The sequence below is a fragment of the Xenopus tropicalis genome, chromosome 3 (genome assembly GCF_000004195.4).
Source record: "Xenopus tropicalis strain Nigerian chromosome 3, UCB_Xtro_10.0, whole genome shotgun sequence".
Taxonomy (NCBI): domain Eukaryota; kingdom Metazoa; phylum Chordata; class Amphibia; order Anura; family Pipidae; genus Xenopus; species Xenopus tropicalis.
Genome location: NC_030679.2, coordinates 55,910,566 through 55,927,613, shown reverse-complemented (window position 1 = coordinate 55,927,613; position 17,048 = coordinate 55,910,566). Strand labels below are relative to the sequence as shown.

The 17,048-nt window shown below is 41.2% G+C and overlaps 1 protein-coding gene and 1 long non-coding RNA gene across 3 annotated transcripts in view; both read left to right on the top strand.

Annotated features, from left to right (window-relative positions):
* The first annotated feature begins 4,006 nt into the window (after positions 1–4,006).
* Positions 4,007–17,048, top strand: part of eea1 (early endosome antigen 1) — a 61,355-nt gene continuing 48,313 nt past the window's right edge. The window contains exons 1-3 of one of the 2 annotated variants that reach the window (XM_012959889.3): positions 13,145–14,078; positions 14,276–14,335; positions 16,830–16,907. Coding sequence is in view for 1 of the 2 variants with exons in the window: in XM_002935315.5 (XP_002935361.2) it covers positions 4,261–4,284; positions 16,830–16,907 (102 nt within the window). In the remaining variant the exon portion in view is untranslated. Of the gene's footprint in view, positions 4,285–13,144; positions 14,079–14,275; positions 14,336–16,829; positions 16,908–17,048 lie in introns of those variants that run through there. The other variant, XM_002935315.5, reaches the window with a different exon arrangement.
* Positions 4,291–7,996, top strand: LOC116409734. Its single transcript, XR_004221973.1, has 2 exons — positions 4,291–5,089; positions 6,986–7,996. It is a non-coding gene; the product is annotated as an uncharacterized LOC116409734 (long non-coding RNA).

Here is a 17,048-nt window from a genome sequence, read left to right as displayed (position 1 = left end):
CTTTATTGATCTAAGTTCTGAGCAGGGCCCTCCTTACTTCCTTTAATAGTATTTTTATGTAATTTGTATCTGTGCTGTATTCACCCTTATTGTGTAGCACTGCAGAATATGTTGATACTTTATAAATATGTATTAACAATAATAACTGTTGAAGTCTAGTTTCACTATTTTAAGTATGGACTTAAACGAGAACTAAATCCTCCCACCAACCTCATCCAACAGCGCCCTGGTGAGCACCAGGCCAAAATCTTAATGTGCCCAAGGCAGTACCCATATTGGCACATCCCCCTATCATCACCCTCCTTCCTGCTCCTCCCCACTACCCCTCTGCACAATAAACATCCCAGATTTTCCCCCTTTACATAAAGAATGGGGGGCTGGGGCCTAAGGAGATCTGGAAGCAGTGACAAGCTACATAAGGGCTGGAACTCAGGGTTGGCAGGCAGAAAATGCCACCACTATTGCACCCTAGGCACATGCCTCTTCTGCCTACCATACTTGCCAACATTTGAAAAAGAAAAGAGGGACAAAAAGAAATGGTGCGTGTAGCGCTGTGAAAATGTTTTGACCGTGCCCATTTTTGCGACCACATCTCCTAAATACCATGCCCATTTTACTAAATTTGGCATGTTATTTGAACACATTTCTGGGAGTTTTGGAGTTGTTTTATATGTTATTACTGTTTTACTTGTGCCGGTAAAATTGCCGCAAGTCTCAGCGCAGGTGTGGCTTGTTAACATTCTGGGCTCTCTGCCAAAAGCTCACTGATTTAATTTAGTCTGAGAAACAATGTATCTAAGTGCAGTTGTAGCTTGTTAAGAATTCTGGGCTCTCTGCCAAAGCTACTTTTTAATTAAGTTTGTATTATTTTAGAGCTCAGTGCAGGAGATCAAAGGGAAATGAGGGACTTTTCAGTAAGAATCTGGGACTGTGTGTTGAGCTGTTAAAAGAGGGACTGTCCCGTGAAAATCGGGACAGTTGAGAGGCATGGCCTACCACTAGTTCCGGCCCTACTCCTGTAACAGAAATTACACTAAGCAGTAATTCACTAAGCACCATTTATAAAAACATAATTTCCAGGATATTTTTGTGTATTATATTACATATGTTTTTTGTGTATTATATTATAGTTTACAGAGGAGTTCTGTGATTACATAACCACAGGCACAAACCACAGACATCAAACAGTTACAACAAAAAGCAATAAAAACAACAATGTAATAATGTAACAAATTTCTCCGTGCAGATTTCATTCACTTCTCATTTGTAAAACTTATACCTGCACTTGTTTTAAAAATATCAAAATGTGCAGATATATATACAAACATATAGAAAGTTTGTCGCTGTTTCAGTCTGGGTTCTAAAACCTTTATCAACCATTTTCAGCAGAAACTTCATTAGTATGACATAAACACATGGAAGAGAATATGTCAAGCAACAATGCAATACATATCTGAGTTAACTATTAATCTACTCCATCTCATCTCTCTCCGGCAAAAAATAATTAGCCAATCATCCTGGAAGCTTGTTGCAGGAAGACCACAACAGATAACATCCCTCCAGTGTTTCTCAGGATTTGCAATTTAAACAATGAAAGCCTGTAAGTTGGTGACCCAGCTCTGCCTCTTCATAGTTTCTTTATTGTATCATCATCAACTGTCTCTCCATTTACCCCAGCAGAAGCCAAATGTTAGGCACCCCCAGTGATATCCTGGGCTGGTGCTGCTGTTTGCTGAAAGCTGCACTGGCCCGGGGTGCATTTATAGGGGCAAAAGAGAGCAATCTTCTTCTTCCTTCTTTATTTGTCAGTGGCTCTGGGGCAGTGCATGTGTGTAGAGTGCAAACGCACCTGATGTGAAGAGGGAAAAAGCTGAGAAAAAGAACAGGATATGCTACAGAAGTACCAGCCCAGGGTATCAGGGAAGCAATTATATATAGTACTGCAGTGGCTTGGACTTAGACTGCGTACTAATGCTTGGACCCCCAGGTGCAATAGTGTGGGGTCAGCCACAGGCACTCTTTACTTGTCCCATGTGGTAACAAGTTTCTTAAAGCATAAAGCCTAGTTGAATCTGTTGCTCTGGACTGCGCTCAGGAGATGAGGAAGCATCAAATTAGGTGGCAATTGGGGCTGCTGCCCAAACAACAAAATAATACCATACACTCATACAGAGTGTATTATTATAGGCCAAGGCCACATGAGATGCAAAAAGTATCATCTCTCTCTAAGATTCTGCTCACAGGTACAGTGAATTGCAAATCTATTTACACCAACTCAAATGGTTCCTAGATAATCCAGTATAGTTTTATGGATATTACATTGTGGGCACTGTTGACATTAAAAACTTAGTGCAACACCCAATCCCCGTGCATAGCAAGTGCTGGTGGATTAGCTGTTCTGTCTTGGCTGCCATAAAATGCAGCTTACATCTGCTTTTTTTCTCACTCTCTGCACAGTACTAGGGTGCCCACTTTCCTTTTACTGGTAAGTGACACTACCACAGCACAGTCCAAGCCCAAGTTGCCATTAGAATTGCTATATGACTGGGCAGTTTGTGCCCTCACCCAGTGCTGGACCAAGAAGTACTTCTGTATCTCATGTTCTTGCTTCTGCCCTTTCCCAGTTTCACTGCGGCAGTGGCACCAGCAGCCACCCTGTCAGAATTTCAACTCTTCCTGCTTTCACTTGCCCATTTCTGAAGTTAGAGCAACCAGGGTAGGTAGGAGTGAAGAGACTACTAAGTATATGTTGTTTTCTTATTGTGCCCGAGGCAGCTGACTACTCTGCCTACCCCGAATTCTGGCCCTGCCCTCGCCTCAACCAGTTCACAACTTGTTGTTGAGCCAGATCCTATATGTGAACCACCAGTCATTCTTCTAATATGTAAGTGTCAGTAAGCAGTTCATTAATAGCAACCTGCAAGACACAACAGTCCTTCTCAGCTCCTCTTGTATCTTAACCAGAGAATTTTAACTCTCTCATGCCCTGAAATCACCTTTGTGGGATTAAAAGAGAGCACATCTTTGCAGTGTTAGCTACCAAATGCAGGCATGGGGTGGATGCAGACCCACAGAGACTTTAAGTGGGGTAAGGTTGGGTGCAAAAAACATGCAAATTGTGTCCATTTTTTGTACTTTGCAGTAAAATATAGACTGACATGCTGTAGACTAAAACTTTCTGATTTTTGTCTCATGTGCATGCATAAGTCTGATGGAGGGATGACTAGTAAATAAAGGACACGTTATATATCTGTTATGGGGTTGGTTAAACCCTCTTTAAACCAAAATCAGTGCCTAGGGTTGCCATCTGGCCAATATGTGACTGGCCCAGTCGGTAAATTACCAACTACAAATTTACTGGCAATTAGGTAATATCCTACAATTCCTTCCCAGATTCCCCCTTATAAGGACAGGCCTGCCTATGCCTGTCCTGCCTATGCCAGTCCTGCCCATGATGTTATCACCCCACCCCCACATGACATCATTACCAACCTGCCAGAAGGTCAGTATTATTTAACAAAAAATAAGGGCAACCCTATCAGTTCCGCAATATATTTTCATTACGTCACTAAATTGGTAAAGTTGGCCATACAAGAATAGATTCACTCTTTTGGTAAGGTCACCCATGTGCAAGGCTGTTCCCATTCTCATCAGGGAGGTTAACAATCAGCTCTAATACTGTCCTTTTCAGTCTGCATCAATCAGGATTTTCAAATCTGTCTAAATGATCCCTGTCCGATTTTCAGCCAGATAATGGTAGGGCAGGTTGTCAGAAATGGGGCACATTACATAGGCCCATGTATGGGCAGTTTATCAGTAACGGGATTAGATATTCCTTTGGTAATTATTAATGTAGTTGTGAGACAAAGCCCTATCAGACACTAATGGCAGTGCTTTCAACGGAGAAATAACGTAAATCAGCAAAAGCATATTATCTTTTTGTTAACCACTACAGTTCTACAAATGAAGAGCGTGTATTGCAGCACAGAGCAATCCCCTGGAAGTTGGCTAGAGGGCGCTGTGGGAACAGGCTGCAGCTGTTTGACAGAACAGAAGGTTTGGATTGTAAACATTGTCGTTGGTTTGAATGATCGAGAAGAAAAGACATTCCCCTTTTCTATGCTCTTCCCCTTTGAAACCAATACAATACGAAAGTAACAGGCAAGAGCCTTTGTAGCCTCTGCTCCTTCCCCGCATTCGGTCTTTCCTTTTGGCTTCTGGCTGCACAGAGATATCTGCCCGCCGGGCCCTGGCACAGACATGTTCAGGAGGATTTTACAGCTGGTGAGCAGGGAGGGGAAGGCTGGCAGCTCAACACGTGAATGCCACTGCCCAGTGATATGTGTGTATGAGTGTGAGTATGTCAGTGTCAGTGTGAGTGTCAGTGTGTTAGTGTGTGCGTGAGTATGTTAGTGTGTATAAGGGTGAGTGTGTGAGTATGTTAGTGTGTGTGTGTGAGTGGGAGTGGGTGTGAATGAGCAGGGCCTGCACAACCAGGGAGTGCTGGCCTGGCAGCCAATACTGCTGGTAGCGTTGTTACACTGATTTAAAAGCTGTACCTCTCTGCCAGCACTTCATAGAGGGGATGCTGGGAGTTGTGGTGGTAAATATTTGTCCAGTACAGATTGATGATTTACTATTGTCAGCGCTGATATATTCAGATTTGTAAGTGAATGCCAGGTGAATACCAGGCATGGGATTGGAGCTGTGGTCAATGAAGAGTTATCATTAAGGCATTTAAAGAAGAACCAGGCCAGTGGTGCACACCAGCTCTGAGAATGCACCGGTCTGGCCATCCCTATCTCTGCTGCAAATCAGTTCAGCTTGAGGCAGTTCTAAAGTGCAGCGCAAGTGGATTGGGTCGCACCACTCAGTGGCCCTGGCACACTCTTGAAGGCAAGATCACCACTCTCACACACAGCACCAATGGAGATGGAGCTTCTGAATTCCTCCTCCCTTCTCCCCTCTCTCTCATTCCCTTGCTTCACGCAGCAGCAGGAGCTGCTAGGCAGATCAGTCACAGGAGCCCAAGAGCAGATCCCGCATTCCAGCCAGACAAGGCCACATTGTGAATCTCAGCAGCAAATGGGTAAGACTGATCATTTTTAACTGTTATTGCAGTAATTTGTTACTACTTTACTTTCCATTACTCTTGGAGGCTCATTTATCAATGAAGCCACAAGTGCGACACACGAAAATGGATTATTGCAATGATAATTGTACTCACATCCATCTGTGTCTGTCCTGCATCTGCTGATGTTTTTATTAACACCAGGTAACCCTGGAATTACTGCCACCTGTATATGGTGGTGACTCTAGGGTTCTCACAGCGTGTTGCATCAATAGCAATAGACTTATACTAAGCTAATGATGCTTTTGCCACATATGCTGGAAATTACTTAATTTTAACTCTGCAGATTCTAGCCACAATGTGCACCTGATTCATGGCACTGTGGATGGCTGCAGTGACTTTGCAATTCTGAGAAAAAATGCTGCATTGTTTGAAAAAAAAAATGTTGATTTATGTGTGAAAATAGCACTTTGCACATTGCACTAGACCAGACCTCACTTGGGCTCTTTAAGTATATAGATATATTTGAGGCCTATAGGGGAAAGGGGGGGGGGCGTGACCTATTTATCTATCAGCACAAGTTTTAATAAAAAGTCAACCTGACAGTAAATGAAGGTTGTTGATCCCCAGGACACAAAGCAGTAATTGGGCTACATCCCAAAGAACCTCAGGGGCCCCAGTTATAAAACTGTGAAAATACCTGCAAATGCTGCTTAGAGGAAGAGTAAATATCCTTTTTACTGAATAATTTTAGTGCCCCAAAAATAACCATCCATAATTGTCCTTCCTTAAGGGTCTGTCCATCATAATAGCATATTGCATTAACCCAGCAGCAGGCCCTGTGGATACAGGCAAATGCCAGAAGGGTCTCTTTAAGAAGCCATATTTAGTGGGCTGGTGAAGGGCTGTTTGGGCCTCTGTGTACTTAAAATACCAGGGTCTATTTTGAAAGCCAGTCAAGACCTGCCCAGCAGTGTGTAATATACATTATTCGACAAAGCAATTAAGCTGGTCACAGAATGTGGTTATGGTATACTGCTGGCCAAAACAGATATAGAGGGAAGATTTTTAATTAATTCCTATTCACCCAAGTTGTCACCATGTATAAGGTTTAGTGCCTCCATATGCTCCCTACCTTGCATAAATGATACGTAAGTTGGGGCAGGTTGGGAAGGCCTACGTGTTTTCCCGCGGCCACCCCACTTAGATTGAATGCTGGCTCGCAGTCAGCATTCAGTCCACGGGGGATGCCACAGATCTGTGTGCTCTGAAAAAAAGCACAGAAATGTGATGAAAAATTAAACAATACAGGGCCGATTGTTGCCTTTCTTTGCATTGTGCAAGCTGCTCGTGTTAGATATATAAGAGACATTCCTGTCAAATTTTAATAGCAAGTCACGTTCGTAGATAGAGCTGCTGTGGAACTTTATACTAATTCAGCAGGTTCCATTTGACTCGGGGCCTATCTCAAGATAGCTTGGTGCACCTATACCTGGCCTATTGAATGACTGGAGTTGAAGATGGGCTTACGAAGAACATGGTGCTGTGAAGTTTTTTGCTGGTGTTGGTAGCACCAGCCTTATGGTGGGACAAATCTGCTTTAATCCGCTATACTTTAGGAGAGGTGCAGGAATAACTTGTCTGCAAAATCCTATCCATTTCTAAAAAGTACTTGGATATATAGTACTTAACGCACTGCAGCATTATATTAAGCTAAGCCAAACACTTCCCTAGCTACTTAAATAATAAAGCAGACTCTTATATTTTCAGCTCTATCTCTTCATACAATTGAGATTAAGTGTTATTGCATTTTATTGTGCTTATAAAGACTATGAGTAGATAGAAATTACATATGGTAAATATAAAATCTATTTAAAGTCTGAAGTGGCTGAACTTTTGTCATTTCTTTTACAGATGCGTTTCACCAATTTGTTTTCATCATTGGGCAGAAGAACAATAACCCACTTATTAATAACCCAGAGAAGGACTTATTGTTCCCTATAAAGGAAATTACTACATCTTGGAATACAGGGAGCAATCTGGGTTGATATTTTTTTAATCTTGTCCCAATTTACATCCAGGCTGGGACTCGGCAAAATGCCATCCTTTAAACTGGTTATATTAATCAGAATGTGCATGGCCCAAATAAACCTGTCCATGCCAAAACAGATAATAATATGGTCCGAAATAGTTCCTTGCTTGATCTGGAGAACAAGATGCCATATCTAAAATGTTCAAAGCTGAACATCTCTACTTACTGATGCATGGATTTGGAAGTAAAATTAAATGGCCTTTATAGACCAAACAAAATCTACTTAAGTGATATTGGTTGGATATTTTTAATGTGAAAGCCCCAAAACTTATTTGAGAGTGTAGCTTTTTGGTGGGGAAGGGCCAAAGCTAAAGTCATTTGGCATGGAGGGAAGTTAAGCTGGTCTGTTAATCTATATAAATGAGCTCCTGGCTGTGTTCAAGGCAGAGTTGAAAGGAGGTCTGACAAGAACAGGCTGGCCAGGATCTAATTAAGTAGCGTATAGGAGAACTAAAGCTTATCAAAGAAACAGGCTGAAATTGCTGCACATTATGTTTTGAGATTTTGTACCATCCCAAGGCTGCCACAGTCCTTTATCAGTGAAGATTGGTAAATCTGAAGTTGTGCAGTTTGCTTAAGAATTTAATGATCAGCCCTGTAGCATTTTCTGCTTTATGACAACTCATAAGTTTAGCTTTTAACAACTGCCCAGATCACATTGAGTATCTGTGTGTCCTAACAAGATCCAAGATGGTGACCCCCTGTCCACAACTTTGAAGGCCTGAATCATTACAGTACATGTAGTATATAAAATACAGCATTTTCGTCCCATATTTGTTTTGGGGATTTAGTGCTCATTTAAGTAAGTGATTTAACCCTTTCCCTGCCATCAACGTAGGTACTACGTTGTTTTTTAAAAAAAAGCAGTTTCCTGCCAACAACGTAGTACCTATGTTATTGCTGGCTAAGCGATTCTCTCTGCACCGGCGGCAAAAGCCGCCGGTGCAGAGAGACAGATGTGCCCCCAACCCCTTCAGCAACAAGCCGAGGGGGTTGGGGGGTTGGTCCTGCGATGCGATTGTCGCAGGACCGTCCTACAAGCAGCAGATGCGATCGCATCTGCTGTTTGTACTGCTTCCTCCTTCCCCCCCCAGCGCCGCCTCCCACCTACTCCCGAGGACTGCAGCATGGAGGAGCAGGCAAGCAATCTGATCTTCAGGACAGGTAAGTGCGATTTTATTTTTATTTATAAACACTTTTACACACACTTACATACATTTATACACACATACAACACAATTTAGCACAGGTTTTTTCTTTTTCCACTTTGCACACTTATATACACTAATATACACTTAAATACACACTGTCACACAACTTTTACATGTGCACATGTATACACAAGCTCACAAAAACTTTTTTTACATTTTTATTTCATTTTACGTCTTTTTTTACATTTTTTTCCCCCTAAAAACTGTTTATTTTGACAGCGTGACTATTGGATCAGATATTCTAACCACTAATTATGCTGTCATGTGACTTATTTTGTTGTTTCATTGATTTGCACAATTTTTGTGGTTTTATTGCACTTTTATCCCTATATTAGTGTTCCTGATCTGATTTTAGCATAGCTTTGCCATGTGTAACTTTGGTGTACAAAAATAACTTTACCTATTTTTAATTCATCAGAATGTGTAAAATATATTGTTTTCTGGGGGTCTCTGTATAGTTAGCGGGTGTTATGGCACATAATACGCTGTCTGGGGGCTCTGTGCAAAACCTGAGTTGGCAGGTGAGAAATCCATATGCGCTATTTTCATTTTGGGGTCAGTACACACCACAGACTTTGGTATATCTATGCATATTGGGCATCAAACTGTTCAGTAGACCTTAGGTGTTACTATTTGGGGTGATTTGCCTTTGTATGCAAGAAATTGTGAGAGATAAATGCGGCAAACTGCAACATTTTTATGCAATTTTCTGAAATGTCATAAAAACCACTAACTTTAGGAAAGCTTTGTTGATTGGTATTTTGGTGTAGAAAGGACTCTTTACCCTTGTTGGATTTGTCAGAATGTGTACTTTACAAAAATATATGGGTTTTCTGGGGGTCTCTGTATAGTTAGGGGGTGTTACGGTACATAATACTCTGTCAGGGGGCTCTGTGTGCAAAAGCTGAGTTGTAGCGAAAAATCCATATGCGCTATTTTCATTTTGGGTTCAGTACACACCACAGACTTTGGTATTTCTATGTAAATTGGGCATCAAACTGTTCAGTAGACCTCTGGTGTTTCTATTTGGGGTGATTTGCCATTGTATGCAATAAATTGTGTGAGATAAATGCGACAAACTGCAATATTTTTATTCGATTTTCTGAAATGTCATAAAAACCACTAATGTTAGGAAAGCTCTGCAGATTGGTACTTTGGTGTAGAAAGGACTCTTTACCCATGTTAGATTTTTCAGAATGTGTACTTTCCAAAAATATAGGGTTTTTAGGGGTCACCTACATTTCTGCAGCTTCTACCCCTCATAAAACTGCCATGTGTTTATGAATTTGGTAAAGGTAAGCCATGAAATTAGTGTGCACAGGATATATTTGGGGGTCTCTAAGTGCCATGTGCTTTGATAAACCTATGTACAGTGGGCATCAAACTGTTCAGTAGACCTCTGGGGTTCATATTTAGGGTGTTTTATCTTGGTACCTAATGACCTGTAGAAAATAAGATGCTGCATAGTGGAAGTTTTGAGGTGATTTTTGGAAATGCCATAAAAATTGTTAAACTTAGGAAAGCTTTGTGGCTTGGTACTTTGGAGTAGAAAGACATGGATACCCATTTTAGATTTGGGGGAATGCGTGCTTTCCAAAAATATATGACTTTCTGGGGTGAATGTACTATTTAATAGCGTTATCCCACGTATAATGATGTAAATATGTTGATTTTGCAGAAGCTGAAATGACAGAAATGATAGATTATATGGGGGTATGTTCACATTGGGGCCCCTACATGCCACATACTTGGGTAAACCTATATATATTGGGCATCAAACTGTTCAGTGGACCCCTGACGTTCAAATTCAGGGTGTTTTATCTTGGTACCTAATGATATGTGGGAGATAAGATGCTGGAAACTGGAAGCTTTGAGTGGATTTTTGGAAATGTTATCAAAATTGCCAACTTTAGGAAAGCTTTGCGGCTTGGTACTTTGGAGTAGAAAGACATGAGTACCCATTTTAGATTTGGGGGAATGTGTACGTTCCAAAAATATGACTTTCTGGGATGAATTGACTTTTTACTAGCGTTATCCCACATAAAATGATGTACCGTATTTTCCGGTGTATAAGATGACTTTTTAACCCCGAAAAATCCATGCCAAAGTCGGGGGTCATCTTATACGCCGGGTACTTACTCAAAGTATAAGCCGAGTGCGCTCGCCCCCCCGCCCCCCCCCGTGTGGACGTATGTTAGGCACCCCTGGCCGTTCGTACTGCGCAAAAAATAAAAATAAAACAGAAAATAATACCTAATATCAACCTTGCATCCTTGGGTGGGCACCCCTCACATCCTCGTTCAACCGGCGCATCCCTTTGTCGTGCCGCTCTCACCACCCCCCCTTTGCACACAGACGTCGCATACGCGCAAGACGCGACATCTGTGCAGGCTGGGGCAGCGCATGGGGGAGGTGCGTGCGGCGCGACAAAGGGATGCGCCGGTTGAGGGGTGATGTGAGGGGTGCCCAAGGATGCAAGGTTGATATTAGCTTTTATTTTTATTTTGCGCAGTACGAACGGCCAGGGGGGGTGCAGGGGGCAGAACATACGTGCAGATCATTTACTGATTTCATACTGATCATTTACTGATCCCCCACAGGGAGAAGGGAACATTAGATTCTGCAGGTGATCTGTATTTGATTGCACTGGATTGCGCAGTAATGGGTGAACATCTGGGTGCCATTAAGTTATTGCCCTATATGTCCTGCGTTGTTGGTCAGTATCCTAATGCAGAGCCGATGGGTTATAGTGCAAAAACTAGCGACAGATGACTTATTCAAGGGCATGGGGGGTTCCGGGCGCTCTATTGCTACTTCCCCTTTAATAGAAACTGGATATGGGCCAGGCAGGACTTTTGCCCTGGTCCTTCAGAGTGTCCGCTGGAATTGCCTGTGATTGATGTTGACAAAGATGCAAAAGCTATGTAATGAGTAACGAGTATTTGAAGAGGGGTAGTCTTATACAGCGAGTATATTCCAAACTCTATATTTTAACTGGAAACGTTGGGGGGTCGTCTTATACGCCCAGTCGTCTTATACGCCGGAAAATACGGTAAATGTTGATTTTGCAGAAGCTGAAATGACAGTACATATGGGGGGTATGTTCACATTGGGGCCCCTACATGCCGCATACTTAGGTAAACCAATGCATATTGGGAATCAAACTGTTCAGTGGACCCCTAGCGTTCATATTTAGGGTGTTTTATCTGGTTACTTGACCTGTAGGAGATAAGATACTATAGACTGGAAGCTTTGAAGCGATTTTTAAAAAATTTCACAAATTTTGATAAAAACCAATAACTTTAGGAAAGCATTGCAGCTTGATAGTTTGAGTAGACAGACAGCTGTGCCTAATTTGGATTCCCCAGAATCTGTTCTTTCTAAAAATGTATAATTTTCTGGGATAAACCTTCTGTTAGTGGAATTTTTGGCCTTAAAATCTAAAGTATGCAGCTTTCTGGAGCAGTGCTTTGGAAATTTGGTAGTGTACTGCTGGAAGTTTTTGACCTATACAAGTGAGAAATCTCCATAAAACTATATATATATTTGGTATTGGCACGTTCAGGAGACATGGGACTTTCCAAATCAGGTGTATTCATGCATAAAATAATTTTTGTGTCTGGTATATGTGTTTATATTATGGAAAATATTATTTTTTTCATTTCTTAGACATTTAGAAGCCTGTATCTTGTTACAGAATTGGAATTACACAAAAAAAACATATTTTAAAAGCTTAGGTTGTCCTGAAAAAAACTATATATTGTTTTCCTGGGTAAACTAAAAGTCCCCCCGAGGAAAGGCCCCTAAAGTGAAAGTGGCGTTTCATGAAACTGTTAGCTTAAGGAGGGGTTAGGAAATGGCTGTTATCAGTATCAATGTTTCCTTTCAATCTGTAGAATCACTTATGCCTGTAAAAAAATACATTTATATTTATGTCTGGAAGTTCATATAGTTATCTCTAATTGTGTGTATTTCGATGGTGGTTGATATGTTGACAGTATAAAACTTTAGGAGCATAAATTCAGCCCATCAGTGTCATTACAAAAGTAGGTCACAAAGGTGTTAGGGGACCTTACACATGTCTTTGTGTTGTAGTACCTGTTGACTCTTTGGGGGCCATTTACTAAACGTCTGATTTGTTTTTTTTTGCGGTTCGAATTTTAACGCTAAAAGTTATGGAAAAAAAGTTGCACCTTTTATGAGATGTACTATGCGTATAAATGGCTAAGAATCTGAATGGCAGCTGTCCCTTCCCTTTCCTGAAAGATCCTTCTTTTGCCTCAAAGCTTTTGAGGTTTTGGATTTTCGATGCTGGTTTTGTGCGACAATTTGAAAAGTTTGAGTTTTTGGAGAGACAGTTTCAAAAAGACGCAATTTCTGACATTTGTTGAAATGAGTTTAGTCGAATTTTTAAAAATATGAGAAAAGAGTTTTAGTAAATCTGCACCTTTGTGTGAGACCATGCCTATTTCATTCTAGGATGCTTCTTTATGTATGATTACTATGTTGTAGATGTGTGCTGTCTATAACCTTCCAGTGTTGAAGCGCAGGGACCCCTAAAGGTCCCCATACACTGGCAGATCCGCTCGCTTGGCGATGTCGCCAAGTGAGCGGATCTTCTCCCGATTATCCCCACCTACGGGTGGGCGATATCGGGAGAATCCAGAATATTTCAATCATTTGGCCCTGGGGTCAAACGATCGAATTATAATGATGGGCATAGGTAAAGTCAGCCCGGGGACCGCATCAACGAGCCATTGCGGTCCCTGATCCGACTAGATTTTCTAACCTGGCCGATCGAGATCTGCCCGATTTCAGGCTAGATATCGTTGGCCAGGCCTGTCGGAAGTGCTCATACACGGGCCGATTAGCTGCCAAATCAGTCCAAGGGACCGATATCAGCAGCTACTGTCGGCCCGTGTATGGGGACCTTTAGTCCTCATGTGGCATGGAAACATGTCTGCATCAGAAACTTATGGGTCATGACTAGTTTAGTTACTTATAATTGGTGCCGATATATATTATATATGGTGGCAATATATTGGTTAGGGTTAAGCATAGCAAGTATTGGTTGCCAGATTTAGTTAAGGATAGCAACAGGGTAGAAAGGTTAGTGATGGGAAAAGTCAAACTATATGAGCAGGGTGCTCAGTCAGGGCCTTGCCACTTCATTGTCTCTACCAGGAGGTAAAAGAGTTGTCATGGCACCAGATAGTCCCAGAGGAGACCGCCTGCAGGATGTTCTTCACTGTATACAGTTCAAACCAGGGAAGTGATGAAAAGCATTCCATCCATAAATGTGGCAGTGCCAGTGTGCCCCAGGATACTACAGCTTTTCTGTTAACCCAAGATCGGCTTAAGAAAAAAAACTCAGACTTTTACGGCAGCAGAGCATTGCTGACAAAGATATTAAGAAAGAAGCTCCCAACTAATGGAATCTCCAGGGCATCTACCACAAGCAGGGGAAGTCACTCTGGGAAATGACCATACATGTTCCCGCCATCGCAAAGGCTGACATTCACAGTTGTTCCAGCTAGCTGACTTTCTTTGCCAGGAACTGTAATACCTGTTTTTCAGCCAGTGCTAACGCATTAAAACCAATGGCCAATGCTCTTTCTGCACAAGGACCTCCCTTTACTTTTCTACTGGTGCAGGGACAGTCCGCTTCACACTGCTGGACCAAGACTAGATAAGCAGTTTATAGGTAATCATGATCTTTGGCTTTTATATTCTCTTGTTTCTTTCTCACCTCTGGCTCATGTACAGATAAAGATTGCTGTGAAGAATATATAAGATACTTAATGACTTCAGAATGATATTTCATTTTTAATTGATTATATTTAGAAGCTTATTCATTTTCATGAAATGAAGCTTATATTTTCATTGTACTATCTCTTAAAGGTACCAGATCAATGGATATTTCTATTTTATTACCCTGCACCAAATTAACATGCATGTACAGTAAGTATTTTTTTCTGGAGAAACTGGCATATATTTCTTTTTAATGTTTTCTGTGTGTCAGATAATGCTTTAACCTTGTTTATTTTTTTTTCTTCCAATGCCATTTCCTCTGTTTGAAATGAACACTCCACTCTATGTAATGCCGCACCTAAATCCACATGTAAATCAGTAGCCTGAATGACTAATGCGTGTACTTTGGCTCTTGGTGACGTTTGGCAAGGACTTACCAGTTGAGGGTTTATGTGTTGGTTTAGTCCTTGACTTAATATAACTTTACTTAAAGTTCTTTTGAGCTCTCATTGAATGAAATTGTTAATGTTCCTGAGTGGTATTTGAATTTTCACATTTTTAATCATTGGATCAGCTAGTGCTAGAAACACTGTGATGAATATAATTTACAAAGACACAAGAGTGTGACTTATGTAGAGCGCACATCTGTCTGGGGTCTTGCTGCACTCTGCACTTTGCGCTGGATATATAATCCAGTGCAGTGTGAAACTTTAGAAGATGCAGGCCAACCCTGTCCTTGCCACTTGCCCTACAGGCCCTATCTCACCCTGCATCTGCCTCTCAAGTTAGGTGGTGGGTGGCTGGGTGCCTGTGTTCTACCATCATCCTCCCCCATGAATGCAGTGCTGCCAAATACAGCCAGCTTTGTATTCCTAGAGACAGAGGCAGGTCTCTGTGTTTAATTTAAGCAGATTGGAGCTGCTTTTCACCTTTGCACCCTGTCTTTTGTGTTGTCATTTTTTTCTGTATTGTTGGGCTTAGTTGTCTTGTGGCCAACCATCACAGGATACTGTTTAATGTCTGCTTGGGCCAAGATGGACTGACTTGGCAAACTATTGTTCTAGCTGAATCCATAAGGGGATATTAAGTTTCCTGTCCAAGCTGCACAATCCTCCATGCAGACACATGTTGCTGCACCAGTATACATGGCAAAATGTGAAGTGCAGTATTTGTTTTCTGCAAACAATTAGTTAAGTAATGGCTTAGATGGTCCACCTACTGCTCAGTGCACATTCTTTCCCTAATTGCAGCCAGAAAATAATAAATTTAACTTACAAGACCTACAAGAAATTAGAGAAAATGTAAAAAATATTGCTCAACCATAGCATAGGCTGTTGCCATCATTTGATTTTTGTAATCACACATTGCTAATCAGTTCACATGATACATGGCTCTTTGCCTAAAACTGTGTGTGTGATTCAGCTTCTGACTCACTCTGCCATTAAGTAATAAAGCTGCACACAGGAAAACATGAATAGTTAAAATGCACAAGCATTTCTATAACAGGTACAAAGATAGAGATACTATTGACAGTTATGTGGTAGGGGACAAGGTTTTGTACTTTTTATTTGGTTAGCTAATTGGGGTGCATTTTCAAGTAAGATTGAAAATTAAAAGCTCATTATTTTTAACCCACACGTTCACAAGCTGAAAGAATAATTGTGTTTTCTACAGATCACTGGGGCATTAATGTTCCATGGATTACTATGATTCGCAGAAATAATTGACACAAACACACTTTTTTCCCAGAAAGTACATTGTCAGACTTTTTATAGAATCTAGCAGCGTTGAACTGGCCCCCAGGGTACCAGGAAGAATCATTGTAAGTACCAGCCCTAGTGGACCCATCCACCAACCACCAGTGTTGTTCTGGCAGAAAGAACATGAGCAGCAGGTGAGGACTTGTGGCAATGGGGCTGATGGCAGAAGTTGGGGTTGTGGTAGGCTGCAAGGAGGGGTGGGTGGTTGATGGCCTTGGATGTCATGTCTTCTGGTTTGCCCAAGGGTTTTCAGAATGTTATAGTAGTTCTGGGTGAACACCAACTGAACTGGATTGCATAGTTGATCTACCATATTTATTGGATACAGACAAGTACAGCCTTCAAGCTAATAGCACAAGATTTTTGGCAGGGTTTTATAATGGGAGCAAAAGAGTCTGAAATCGCCTCAGCTCTTCTAACTTTCATTGTGTTGAAAAGAGTACACCTGAAAATGCACTCTAGAAGGATAAGCACCAGTGCAGGTGCATCCCGTTGAATTAATTGGAGGGCACCAGGAAGGGGGGAATTTGGCTCATTATAGTGTTGCATATGTGTTAAACTCTTGCTGTCAGTGTGTTTTAAAACACATTTTTAATGTTAAGCACAAGATAATCTTTTAGATTGTAAGCTTTACGGAGCAGGAACCTTTTTCCTTTCACACTAAGCACTTAATGTTATTACTATAACTGTATTTTTGTATTTGTTTTTATTTTCTTATTTTTTTGAGCTCTGTTCTAAATAAAAATATACATACAAATACATTTTCAGATTAATTTTTTGAAAGAATGTGGAGATGTGCAATGTTTTGTGTTATGAGGAAATGTGTTGCATGGAACAAGTGTCACAGGATTATACTGGCCTTTTTTTTTTGTTTTGAAAATTTCCTTTTAATATACTTTTTATGTTAGAGCCTTGCTAATTGTCTTGTGTTTCATTTGTTTAAGACTCCTGGCAGAGTTGGCTCACAGAACTCTGAATCTGACTCATCAGCCACTCCAGGAAATGCTGAAAGCTCATCAGAGGTAAGATTTTTATTCAGGAATCACTTGGATAATGATCAGCTTACATGTTCATTTGAGCAGGGACCTTGCTATCTCATCACCTTCAGAAGAGCACAGGCTGTTTGAAATCAGTGGCTGCTGTGTAACTGTTCTTCTGTGTAT